Raw genomic sequence first — 13,919 nt, 5'->3', positions numbered from 1 at the left:
TGTAGGGGCATTCTGGTGTTGAACTTGTGGCCAATCTGCATTCTTTAACTTTCCGGTTCTGAGATTATACGCACGAGCATACTTTGTTTCCAAACCAGATTTCATTTTTGGTTTTTGGGTCTCACTCTGTCGATGTGTTTGACCAGGCTGGTCTTGAACACACCGTGATCAACCTGCCTCTGCCTCACAAATCCTTGGACTATGCCTGACAAATTCTTTTAAATTGGAAAACTGTTAAGATCCCAGAACAGATAGAAAAGTCATACATTATAGTGTTGTACATTTGAACCCACACAGGACCACATGATATAAATATATTGGGACAGCCTGAAGAAACCTAGTTTTGAAACGTGCTTGTGCTATAATCTCAGCACCTGGGAAGCTGAGGAAAGAGGATTCCCAGAAGTTCAACATCAGAGTTCCACACCAGCCGCGGAAATAGTTTTATTGTTTGGATATGTGTCTGAATGGTATAACCAACACCAATTTGGTTTCTGAACATTTTGTCTCCACATCAAATTCTGTACCAGTGTTTTAAGATCATGTTCTCTAGTCCTGGTTTGCACTAAACTTGTTTATACCAGGCCATCCTCAAACTTGTGAAGATCTTGTATCTGGCACCAAAGGGCCCATTTATGTTGTGGAGGTTTCTGACTCAAAGTGATTACTTGAGGATGACATGTAATTCCTGGTCCTCTCGCCTTCCTAAGTGCTGGGACTAGAGCTGTAGGCCATGCTTTCCAGTTTTAAAGGTCTGTTCAAACAGACTTGATTATAACTCGGTTATGTATACTGGAAACATTCGTTTGCAGAGCACTCTGTTCAAGGCATGAGGATCCTGATGTATTTCAAACTAATAATTTTTAGTCCTGATTTAAGTGCTAAGAGCCTAACTTGGAGATTTGGTGGTAACATTTTAATTTTGCTGGTTTTAATGTGTAGGCCCTTCATTACATGTTGTTGGTATCTGAAGTGGAAGAAACTGAAATTTTTAAAATCTGTCTTGAGTACTGGAATCATTTGGCAGCTGAGCTCTACAGAGAGAGTCCATTTTCTACGTCTGCTTCTCCATTGTTATCTGGAAGTCAACATTTTGATATTCCTCCTAGGAGACAACTGTACTTGACTGTGTTATCGAAGGTAATGATCAAGGGGTTGGTGAGTGCTGTTTCTTACTGTAATGTTGATGGTTAGTAGATATTGGAAGTGGGCAGAAGAAGGAGAGGTTTTATTAGAGTGGACTCCCCTATCTAGTCAGTCAGTGAGGTACATGAAATCTGTAGGCCAGAGGTTGATTATTTATTGATAGTGTTAACAAACAAAAACCCAGATCAGGTAGGGCTCTGAAATGCAGGGTTGCAAAGTTAACATTCAAGTTACGTTTTCCTTTTTAGAATTTTTCATTGTTTTGGAGACAAGATCTTGAATCTAGATCTTTCTGCTTTTCCAGTGCTAAAATTAAAGGTGTGTGTCATCATTAGACCTAGCTTTTTTAAATTGAAACATTTGATAGGTCTGACCTTGACTTCTTGATCCTCATAAATCAGCCACCCAAGTGTTGGGATTATAAGCATGTATGACAATACCTTATTTGAAAGTTTGTTTTTGGGTTGGTAGCCAGTCCTAGCATCTGACTAGTAATCACCCAGTATTCTCAGTCCTGAAACTACAGGAGTGTGCCACCATCCATGACTAGCATCTTAATTGAGTATATGCTTTTAGCTGGGAGGTGGTAACACGCTTTTATTCCTAGCACTGGGGAACCAGAGGCAGGTGTCTTGAGTTTAAGGCCAGCCTGGTCTACAGAGCAAGTTCTAGGACAGCCAGGGCTACAGAGAGACTCTGCCTCAAAACCGAAACAAAAAAAGTATGTGCTTTTAAATGTCTTCCACTGATTCTATATTTGGCATGGGTGTCAAATGTCTTAACAGTTTCTTTATTGGTTCATTGATATGTAGGTCCGTTTATTGATGGTTAGTCGCATGGCTAAACCAGAGGAAGTACTGGTTGTAGAAAATGATCAGGGAGAAGTTGTAAGAGAGTTCATGAAGGATACCGATTCCATAAATTTGTATAAGAATATGAGAGAAACATTAGGTGAGTTAATAAATGACAATGATTTATTCTGTAATTTTTATGTCTTGTGAAAATACTGTTTGATCAAAGTTCCACAGTTAACTGAATCTTTAAGTAACTATACTTAATAGTATAAATCATTCAAGTTTTGGGTGTCAAACATCTGTGTTTGTGGTTTTTTTTTTTTGTAGTTTATCTTACTCATCTGGATTATGTAGATACGGAAATAATAATGACTAAAAAACTTCAAAATCAAGTGAATGGTACAGAATGGTCATGGAAAAATTTGAATACGTTGTGTTGGGCAATAGGCTCCATTAGTGGTGCAATGCATGAAGAAGATGAGAAGCGGTTTCTTGTTACTGTTATTAAGGTATGCAGCTAATAGGATGAAATAGAACCATAAATAAGTATGTCTTATTTAACAGTATTTAACCATAAAAACATCTTTAACAATAAATACATTTGTCGTATTTTACAGGACCTTTTAGGATTATGTGAGCAGAAAAGAGGCAAAGATAATAAAGCTATTATTGCATCGAATATCATGTACATAGTAGGTCAATACCCAAGGTTTTTGAGAGCACATTGGAAATTTTTGAAGACAGTAGTAAACAAGCTGTTTGAATTCATGCATGGTAAATCACATTTACTCGTATTTGTTGAAGGAGGCCTGCTTGTTTATTCCTGGCTGCTCAGTCCCGAAATAATCACACCATATTATTTAGATCACTGCTTGGCCCATTAGTTTCTTATTTGCTAACTTTTACATCTTAATTTAACCCATCTCTATTAATCTGTATATCACCACGTGGCTGTGGCTTACCAGCAAAGTTTCAGCATGTTTGTCTCTGGTAGCTCCCTGGCTTCTCTCTGACTCCACTCTTCTTTATCCTAGCATTCAGTTTAGTTTCCCCCACCTAGCTCTACTCTGTCCTATCAGACCAATGGTATTCACAGCATACAGAAGGGAATCCCATATCACGTATTTAATTTTTGTTGTTTTGTTGAACAAAAAATAAATAAGTGTATTTATCTTGATAGAGACCCATGATGGAGTCCAGGACATGGCTTGTGACACATTCATTAAAATAGCTCAAAAATGTCGCAGACATTTTGTTCAAGTTCAAGTTGGGGAAGTAATGCCATTTATTGATGAGATTTTAAACAACATAAATACTATAATTTGTGATCTTCAGCCTCAGCAGGTATGTAAGCCACTGTGCTGATTATTTGCTGTGTTTCGGGTTTTTACTTAGATGTATGTGTGTCTTGTGAACCTCCTCTTTTCTGGTTTCTGCAGAAGCCAGAAAGTGGGTACTTGTGCTAGAACCTGAGTCTCTGGGAGGATAGCCGGTCCTCTTACCACTTGAGTCACCTCACCAGGCCAGGCCTTAAAAGTGTATAAAACTAGTATGTACATGGATGGAAAAGTGGCTCTGATTTTTCTGAGGATTGTAACTGGGATCCCAGCACCCATATCCTCAGGCTCCTACACTTGAATTCATGTGCCCCCGTCTCATTCTCACAGAATCAAAAATACAGGAACAATTTTAAAATGGGGGCATTAATCAATACTATATTAATATATTATCTGCTTACATGTGTTTTCCATTATTGATGTGTGAAACCATGAAAATAAAAATGCTTGCATTTTAAAACAGGTTCATACATTTTACGAAGCTGTGGGATATATGATTGGTGCACAGACAGACCAGACAGTTCAAGAGCATTTGATAGAAAAATACATGCTGCTTCCTAATCAAGTATGGGACAGTATAATTCAGCAGGCAACCAAAGTAAGTTTTGAGTGTTTTGTGGGGTTTTTGTTTGTTTTGAGTTTTAATGGGGTTTAAAGTATAAAATCAGTCTTGGTGCTTTTGAAAAATGTATGTTCATATATTTTGTGTACCTATTGCACACATATAAGATAGATAGCCTCTGCTGTTGGTCCTTCCCTGCAATATTGTTTGAGGCAAGGTCTCATCACTACTACTTACCTCGGAGTGTTTATCCTGTGACTTTAATGATACTATTGTCTCCCTATGGGTTCCCTGGGAGAAAGCATTTTTGCTAAGCCCAGCTTTACTCCTAGGGATCTGAGCTTAGGCCTTCAAGTATTGTGTGACAAAGCCCTTGCCCAACACAGCCATTTTCCTTACTCCGTGAATGCTTTAATGTGAGTTTGGACAATTGAAGCATTACAGAAGACAGGCATGGAATTATATGTAATTCTAGCAGTTAGAGGCAGGACTAGAAGTTCAAGATCACCTTTGGCAACACAAGTAGTTTGAGGTCAGCTGAGACCCAGAAGCCCCTGTCACAGAACAAAAAAAAAGAGCCATTATAAGATCTTTTCTTTGTGGAGGCATTTGCCTGTTTGAGACAGTTTACGTGTGGAGCCCTAACTGTCCTGGAACTTAAAGATATACCTCTCAAGTGCTGGAATTAAAACCTGTGCCACCATGGCTGGCTTTAGGATATCTTTGTTCTGTTTCGATCTTTTGGTGAGACTATTAGATACTTTTTTTAAAATGTGGGTTTTAAGTAATTTAGTTTTAGATCTCATTGGGTTCTAAGAACTAAACTTGGAACTTCATGTATGCAGCACATACTCTGCTACTTAGCTGAAGCCGAGTTCCAGTATTTGTCTTGAGATGTTTTGAATAAGCAAGATTGTATTTTGTTGTTATAATTCCAGAATGTGGATATCCTGAAAGACCCTGAAACAGTCAAGCAACTGGGTAGCATATTAAAAACAAACGTGAGAGCCTGCAAAGCTGTTGGACATCCATTTGTAATTCAGCTTGGGAGAATTTATTTAGACATGCTCAATGTATATAAGTGCCTCAGTGAAAATATTTCTGCAGCTATTCAAGCTAATGGTAAGTGATTCTGGCTTCTGGGGAAGTGAGAGAATTTTAAGTCCACCTGAGTATCTGGGGCATCAAAGTCCATGACCATTTCTCAACAACTCTTTGCCCTTTGCCCTATTAGTATTATTCTTGCCTACAAGTATAGTTTATTGACAGTGGCTGCTTTGAAAATACGCAAAGCTATGTTGTTTAGTCTTGCATATTTTGCTGTTCCCATTTTATAACTTTGTCCTGCGTTAGTTAGACTCTTCATAAATGGTAGTGGTAACATCTGAGGTAGACCTTATCACTGATGTCTGTCTGTCAAGTTAGTTTATATTTGATTTTTTTTTTTTTTTTTTAGGTGAAATGGTTACAAAGCAACCACTGATTAGAAGTATGCGGACAGTAAAAAGGGAAACTTTAAAGTTAATATCTGGTTGGGTGAGCCGTTCCAACGATCCTCAGATGGTAAGTTTTTCTCCTTTTTAGTCACATTAGCCAGGTGGTGGTTGCTCACGCCTTTAATTCCAACACTCGGGAGGCAGAGGTAGCCCTGGTATACAGAGAGTTCTTGAACAGCTGGGCTTCACAGAGAAGCCCTGCCTCAAAACCAAACAAACAACTTGGTCACAAAAGGTCAATGGAATTGATGTGATATGGGTCACATTGAAATCCAGGCATATGGTTCCTAAGTGGGTAGGACTATCATGACTTTGACCTTGTAAGTTAAAGTTTTGAGCCATCTCAACAACCCCCATCTTTGATATTGAGATTTGATGGTCAAAGTAAGAAAATGCCCTTACTTCCAACATAAAATTACATGAATAACACATACATATTCAGTAAGTCAGAGTCCTAAATTGGCTACAACCAAATACTACAAGACCAAATTTCTTGATGTGTACTGTAGAGTGGACTTTAAGATTCTGACTCACTGAATATGTATGAAGCTGGTGTGTTGGCATACACCTGTTTGTTTTTACAGCTCTGGTAACCTGTGGCAGGATGAGTGCCAACCTGGCTATATGACAAGATTCAAGAATATATTCAACTTATTTCATGTCTGAACTGTTTGTGTATGTTCAGTTATATTACTATTTATTTTAACTTTACTGGTTGCTAAAATTTTCAGCACGGTATCTCAGCAGATAATCTGAATTTAGACGGGAGTGACCCATATCTTAAAAGTAAGGACTTTTTTTTTCCTTCCCAACAGGTAGCTGAGAACTTTGTTCCTCCTTTGTTGGATGCAGTTCTCATTGATTACCAGAGAAATGTCCCAGCTGCTAGAGAACCAGAAGTGCTTAGTACTATGGCCATTATTGTCAACAAATTAGGCGGACATATAACAGCTGAAATACCTCAAATATTCGATGCAGTTTTTGAGTGCACATTGAATATGATAAATAAGGTAAGTGGTTTGTGTTTTATTACATAATGAAAAAATTTTAAGGCACTAGAATTAAGTTGTATTATAGTATAAGTAATAATTGTCATCTTAATAACAAAATCTTGACATCAAGCAATAAATTAAGACTGATCATGGAAAAACACGAGGCAGAGATGGGTGGATTTGGATCTTTGTACATTCAAGGCCAGCTTGGTCAACATAGCTGGAGCTACACAGTGAGACCTTGACTTTAAAAAGTGGATAGGGTGGGCATTAATGCTGGGCTGAGGCTCAATATGGTGTAGAATTTAAAAATTAGGGGCTATCAGATATTCTGTTAGTTTATTTCATTGGTCTCAAGGTGTAGCAGGATGTAATTTAGTGATGAAGTTTTAAAAACTTTTTCTTCTTCATGGATTATAATACATAGACCAGGGTCTTTAGGGGGGTGGCCTATTGGTAGGGAAAACAGCATTTTGTTGAAAAGTACACTTTGGCCTCGGAATTGGAGCCATACACCTTCCCCAGGCTTCTGAGTACTGAGATGATAGGCATTCACCACCCAACCTGGTTATGTTTCCTAGTTTAGTTATTTGCAGAGCATGATATTTTATTTGCAGAGCATGATATTTAAACCTTTAAAATAGGAACCCTAAAATGTGGGGCTGCCAGCCTGCAGATAAATTACGTTGGAGACTTACTATTAGTTAGGGAAGCCTGGCCTTAGCCTAGGCCCTTTCCCAACTAGCTCTTATAAGTTAACCTGTCTTTATTAATCTATATTAATCCATGTCATTCAGTTAACCTTTCCTGTATGGTATGTTCAGCTTTTTCTGTGTCTTTTCTTCGCAGAGAGCTCTCTCTCCCTGGAAGTTCCACCAGTTCTCTCCTGCCTAGCTAGCTATTGGCCATTCACCTCTTTATTAAGCCAATCAGAAGGCACCTTTGGCAGAGATACAGTTTTTTTTTTTTTTTTGGTTTTTCGAGACAGGGTTTCTCTGTGGTTTTGGAGCCTGTCCTGGAAAGAGATACAGTTTTCAAAATGATTATCCCACAACATGTGGGTTTCCCTTTGGGGGCAATAAATATATTTTACAGGACCTGTGGGTAACTCTGAATGTGTGTGCAAATACAGGCTTGCTATTTCCCTCCCCTGATAATGTAATTTTGTTCTCATTTCTTTTAGGATTTTGAAGAATATCCAGAACACAGAACAAACTTTTTCTTATTACTTCAGGCTGTAAATTCACATTGCTTCCCAGCATTCCTAGCTATCCCACCCGCACAGTTTAAGCTTGTTTTGGATTCTATTATTTGGGCCTTTAAACATACCATGAGGAATGTTGCAGATACAGGTAAATACATAGAAGAAAGTAGTTTAACTCATTTGCCTCATGAACCAGAAATATATACAAAGTTCCACTCAATACCTCTTTAATTTCTGATGGTTCACTTACCAGAGGTTAATGAAGTTTCTAAAATACTGAATAAATTTAAGGAATGAAAGTTTATTACTTTTAAATCTAACCATTCTAGCATCATTACGAAAATCTGGGCCATGTTTCGTCATCCTTTATAGAGCTCATGCATTTTGTGTATGCTCTGTGTCCATTAATTAGATTTCAGTGGCTATTTCATAAAAACTAGCTTATAATTATGATTGTTGGTTTTTCTTGCTCTCTTTTTGTTTTTTTTTTCTAGCAGAGTTTCTCTGTGTAACAGGCGTGGCTGTCCTGAGTGTCAGGATTAAAGGCATGTGCCACTATTTCCTGCATTAACTTTTCTTACGTGCCTTTTTATGGTGGTTTTGTTTTGTTTTTGCTTAATCTCCACCCTCCCTCATTTCTGTGCCTGTGAATGCAGGTGTGTGTGTGTCATGGCTTGCATGTGCAAGTCCTCACCGTCCACCTTGAGTAAGACGAAATCTAAAGCCTGGAGAATGGCCCAGAGGTTAAGTGTCCTTTATTGCTTACCAGTGTACTCTCCAAGCTAGAGGACCTGCTGGTTTCTTGGCATTCTCCTGTCCTACAGTCTGGATACTTATGAGTAGTTACATAGGTGCAAGAATTTTTTTTTTTTTTTAAAGCTCTTTGCGTGTCTTAGAGTAAGTTGTGTTTGTAAAGCTAAAGTGGCCTAAAATGGTGGTTCCATAGCTGTTTTGTCTTATTTAGGTTAATTATTAAGGAAGATACCTGGTCAGTCATCTTAGACTTAGACCATGAAACCCAACATGGACAAATTGGTTCAGTAGAACAGCTTCGGTATTACCAGGGCATAATTTTTTTTTCTTTTTTTCTCAAGCTAATTTATTATTATTATACATGTGTTGAAATTGGTTCTCAGAGACCGTTCTAATATTGAGACTCTTTGATACAGTTTTTTGTGTTGGTACAACCGAGCATAAAATTATTTATTTTGGGGGGCTGGAGAGATGGCTCAGCAATTAAGAGCATTGCCTGCTCTTCCAGAGGTCCTGAGTTCAATTCCCAGCAACCACATGGTGGCTCACAACCATCTGTGATAAGGTCTGGTGCCCTCTTCAGGCATGCACGCAGACAGAATATTGTATACATAATAAATATTTTTTAAAAATTAATTATTTTGCCGGGCGATGGTGGCGTACGCCTTTAATCCCAGCACTCGGGAGGCAGAGGCAGGCGGATCTCTGTGAGTTCAAGGCCAGCCTGGTCTACAGAGCTAGTTCCAGGACAGGCTCCAAAGCCACAGAGAAACCCTGTCTCAAAAAACCAAAAAAAAAAAAAAAAAAAAACTAGTTCCAGGACAACCTCTAAAGCTACAGAGAAACCCTGTCTCGAAAAAAAAAAAAATTATTTTGTTTGTTTTTTGCTTATGGCATATTTTGGAGTTTGTAAGCTCTATTACTAATCCAAGGTTAATACACAAAATAAAAGTAGATGGTAAAATATTTGCTGGGGGATGTGGGAAACACAGCTAGGCATGATTGTGCACTTAATATCAGCACTGGGGCGATAGAGGCAGGAGGCTCTCTGAGTTTTAGGCCAGCCTTGTCTACAAAGAGAAACCCTGTTGGGAGGCTGGGGTGAAATTAAGAAGTACTTAGGAAGGGACATTAAGTTGTAACCTGTGGTGGTAGCCAAACCATCAGTCAAGAAAGGAATTGCCACGAGTCAACATTAGCCATTAGCTATTTTGTGAGGGACCACATATTTAGAACATATGTCAATGTATATCTGTTATCCATTATAAAGGAGATTAATTAGATCTCATCACCAAGACCCCCTCACATAAGTCAGTCTCTCTCTTAATTAGATCTCATCACCAAGACCCCCTCACATAAGTCAGTCTCTCTCTTTTTCTATTTGTTTTAAAGAATATCTGTAGTCATTTTAAAGCAATCTATCAGTCTGTAACGCTGTTCTATTAACTTTAGGCCTACAGATACTTTTTACACTTTTACAAAATGTTGCGCAAGAAGAAGCTGCAGCGCAGAGTTTTTATCAAACTTATTTTTGTGATATTCTTCAGCATATCTTTTCTGTTGTGACGGACACCTCACATACTGCAGGTAAGAATGAGACCCACGAAGCTACGAAGTCCTGGTGTTTAACCTTCATCTTTGAATTAATAAATTTCTTCTATTCAACAGGCTTAACAATGCATGCGTCAATTCTTGCATATATGTTTAATTTGGTTGAAGAAGGAAAAATAAGTACACCACTAAATCCTGGAAATCCAGTTAACAACCAAGTGTTTATTCAGGAATATGTTGCTAATCTCCTTAAGTCTGCATTCCCTCATCTACAAGAGTAAATACTTTTATTACTATATGGGGGAGGGGTTTGTGCATGTGAGCAGGTTTGTGTTAAGACGAGAGAAATCCATCTTCCTGGAGCTGGAGTTATAGACAGTTGGGGGAAGGGTGCTTCGGTTTGTTTTTAATCTTAAATTTTGTGTGTGCATGCATATGGTTGTGTGCACTTTGTACATGTATAGGGTCAGAAGAATACATGGGAGTTAGTTCTTTTCCTCTACTATATGGTTTCCAGTAATGGGTCCTAGACTGCCAGGTGCTGCAAGCACTTAAACCTCTTCCCTCAAGTTCTGTATTATTAAATCTTCCCAAGTTTTGAATTTGGCAGATGTGCTGGTGATAAACAAATAGTCTTAAAAACTTTGCTTTAAGTGTTCAGTTTTTAAAAATGGTTATTTTGTTTTGCTTTGTAGTGCTCAAGTGAAGCTCTTTGTAACAGGACTTTTCAGCTTAAATCAGGATATCCCTGCATTCAAGGAACATCTAAGGGATTTCTTAGTCCAGATAAAGGTATGTTTATATTTTTATTTATTTATTTTTGGTTTTTCGAGACAGGGTTTTTCTGTAGCTTTGGTGCCTGTCCCGGAACTAGCTCTTGTAGACCAGGCTGGCCTCGAACTCCCAGAGATCTGCCTGCCTCTGCCTCCCGAGTGCTGGGATTAAAGGCGTGCGCCACCACCGCCCGGCAGGTATGTTATTAAGTTAAGGTTTTTGGTTTTTTGAAACAAGGTTTCTCTGTACCTTTGGTGCCTATCCTGGAACTCCTGGCCTCCAACTCACAGAGATCCGCCTGCCTCTGCTTCCTGAGTGCTGGGATTAAAGGTGTGCACCATCACCAACCGGCTAAGTTAAGGTTTTTATTTTGGCTTTTTGTGACAGGGTTCCTATGTAGGTGAACATCCACTTGTCTTGTTCATGCATCTGGACTTGATTTTAATTGGTATACATTGATGTTTAGCCTGCATGTCTGTTTGTAAGGGTGTAAGATCCCCGGAACTTGTTAAGGACAGTTGTGAGCTACCATGTGGGTACTAGGTATTGAACCTGGGTGCTCTAGAAGAGCAGCCAGTGCTCTTGATGCTGAACCATCTCTTCTGATTAAATATTTAGCTTATTTTTTTTATTATTTATTTATTATGTATACAATATTCTGTCTGTGTGTATGCCTGTAGGCCAGAAGAGGGCACCAGACCTCATTACAGATGGTTGTGAGCCACCATATGGTTGCTGGGAATTGAACTCAGGACCTTTGGTAGAGGAGGCAATGCTCTTAACCTGAGCCATCTCTCCAGCCCCTAGATTATATTTTGTGTACATCCAGGCAAGCTACATTCCACCACTACCTCCATCACCACCCACGCCTGGAACTGAAACAGTTCCTCGCTGTTTTGGAACTCAGTGTATAGACCAGGCTGGTCACTAACTCACAGGATTCATAATCCTCTGCCTCTTTAGTGCTGGGAATAAAGGTGTGCAGCACCACTACTTGGCAATAATTTATATTTCTATTGCAAATGGCAAAATGGTTACATAACATGTCTGCACACAGCTCCTCCCCACTCCAACCCCCACCCCCAGTCTGGCAGCAACTTGAAGTTTCATTATGTTTGACCTATGTTCACAGGAGTTTGCAGGTGAAGATACCTCTGATCTATTTTTGGAAGAAAGAGAAACAGCACTTCGACAGGCTCAAGAGGAGAAACATAAACTTCAAATGTCCGTACCTGGGATTCTTAATCCACATGAGATTCCAGAAGAAATGTGTGATTAAAATCTGAAGTCATGCTCGGGTTTTTTTCTCTCTGCAAGATATGTACACAGAAGAAAACAGCATATGGATTATTTGTCGACCAAAATGATGCCATTTTGTAAATTAAAATGTCACCTAGTGGCCCTTTTTCTTATGTGTTTTTTGTATAAGAAATTTTCTGTGAAATACCCTTACATTGTTTAAGCTTCTGTTTGGTCATCTTTAGTTTGCATGAAGTTTGAAAATTAAGGCATTTTTTAAAAACTTTTACTTCATGCCTATTTTGTGGCAAGGCTGGGGGGAGGAAGTAAATTAGATTTGAACATATACTTGTAAATTCTAATGCAAAATTAATTATAAAATTCTTTTCCTGTAAACAATGCCAATTTTAATTAGGGAGCATTTTCTTTCTAGCCTGTATTTCGGTCTAGAAGAAAAGTAATGAGTAAAACCAATTGCGTTAAGAGGGTTGTAGAGCTGCGTTGTCTGGAGTTGGCACCTCGAGCTGAATTGTCTGTCTCTAGACTTACATGTATTAGAGTCTGTGTGTCGAGTTTGCAGCAAGATCATGTGCATATCATCCCATTGTAAAGCAACTTAAAAATATGGGAACAGTTAGTTATTTTTACACAGTTCTTTTTGTTTTTGTGTGTGTGTGCTGTCGCTTGTCGACAACAGCTTTTTGTTTTCCTCAATGAGGAGTGTTGCTCATTTGTGAGCCTTCATTAACTCAAAGTGAAATGGTTAAAAATATTTATCCTGTTAGAATAGGCTGCATCTTTTTAACAGCTCATTAAAAAAAAAAAACAAAACAAGAAAGAAAACAAACCTCTGGCTTTTGAGATGACTTATACTAATTTACATTGTTTACCAAGCTGTAGTGCTTTAAGAACACTACTTAAAACGCAAAATAAACTTGGTTTACATTTATTTTTCCCTTCACTGGCTTAAAATTATTCCTACATTACGGAAGGTAATTTAATTTAAAAACTGTAATATTTTTATCTGAAATTTTGTTCTTGTCTTACAAATAAGATTGGTAGCTTTGTGTGGTGGTGGTGCGTGTCTTTAATCCCAGCACTCAGGCAGAGAGGCAGGTGGATTTCTGAGCTGGAGGATAGCCTGGTATACAAAGCAACATCCAGGGCAAGCGGGGCTACATAATAGACTCTGTCACAAAAACAAAGCAACAACAAGCAAGATGCCCAAAGCTACTGGTACCAACCCACAAGTGTGTCACTTGATTTCTGAGGTGTGCCTCAGGTTGCCCACATGCATGCACAAACACTCAAATGTTTTAGAAGACAGTACTGAAGGTGAACTACTGGTGCTGTAGCCCGATCTTGTACTTACCACAATAGTATTGAGGGAAAGAAGCTGGTGGTAAGCATTACTAAATTCAGCGCTTAGGATTTAGCAGTTAAGACGTCGTTCTAGTTCTAGCCAAACACCTTAAGTACCAAATCATATGCTAGTATACACCATGTGTGAGGCGTGAAGGAGGGGCATTTAATTCATAAGGCAGGTAGCAGGACTTTGGAAATCAAAGGCATAATGTCACACACCTGTCATGCCAGCACTAGGCTCCTTAAACTGAGGTACTTTACCAGACCAATTCTAATCTCCCCAGATCCCTGAATTTCCAACTTGTCCATACAAATAAAGTTTCTAGGAATGCAGTTTTAGCTTAAATTAGTAGAAAACCACGGTAAAAGCTCTCTTTATAGACCCAGCTGACCCAGAATTGTACATTAGTCTGACCTTCAACTCCTAGAACTCTGCCTCTTGAGCAGTACCACCGTTTCTGCAGTGGGTCGTACAGATAGGTATTGGGGAGCTTTGTTGCTGCTGGGAACTGAACCAGGGTCCCCTGCAAGAGTGGACCTCCAGTCCGGTGAGTCATGTTTTTACAGGAGCATGTGATGGTATTTCAATATTAATCCAATCACAAGATTATACTTTGAAAAGTGGGCTACATGTCAAGTTAATGGTTTTTAATACTGCCCTCTGAAATAAGCTCATATTCCTAAAATGGTTTATTTTTCAGTAGTG

At 38.8% G+C, this 13,919-nt stretch overlaps 1 protein-coding gene across 1 annotated transcript in view; it reads left to right on the top strand.

The window, feature by feature from the left end:
- Positions 1–12,797, top strand: part of Xpo1 (exportin 1) — a 40,568-nt gene extending 27,771 nt beyond the window's left edge. The window contains exons 12-25 of the mRNA XM_041669420.1: positions 943–1,140; positions 1,959–2,097; positions 2,268–2,449; positions 2,558–2,714; positions 3,121–3,284; positions 3,741–3,875; positions 4,778–4,961; positions 5,296–5,402; positions 6,151–6,345; positions 7,511–7,679; positions 9,737–9,871; positions 9,953–10,112; positions 10,531–10,627; positions 11,742–12,797. Coding sequence (XP_041525354.1) covers positions 943–1,140; positions 1,959–2,097; positions 2,268–2,449; positions 2,558–2,714; positions 3,121–3,284; positions 3,741–3,875; positions 4,778–4,961; positions 5,296–5,402; positions 6,151–6,345; positions 7,511–7,679; positions 9,737–9,871; positions 9,953–10,112; positions 10,531–10,627; positions 11,742–11,888 — 2,169 coding nt within the window. The 3' untranslated portion in view covers positions 11,889–12,797. The remainder of the gene's footprint in view (positions 1–942; positions 1,141–1,958; positions 2,098–2,267; positions 2,450–2,557; positions 2,715–3,120; positions 3,285–3,740; positions 3,876–4,777; positions 4,962–5,295; positions 5,403–6,150; positions 6,346–7,510; positions 7,680–9,736; positions 9,872–9,952; positions 10,113–10,530; positions 10,628–11,741) is intronic.
- The last annotated feature ends 1,122 nt before the right edge of the window (positions 12,798–13,919 follow it).

Source organism: Microtus oregoni, unplaced genomic scaffold (genome assembly GCF_018167655.1).
Source record: "Microtus oregoni isolate MIOR12 unplaced genomic scaffold, Mior012 000019F_ref0000042, whole genome shotgun sequence".
Taxonomy (NCBI): domain Eukaryota; kingdom Metazoa; phylum Chordata; class Mammalia; order Rodentia; family Cricetidae; genus Microtus; species Microtus oregoni.
The sequence above is the reverse complement of the archived record's forward strand: the minus strand, read 5'-3'. Positions and strand labels throughout refer to the sequence as shown.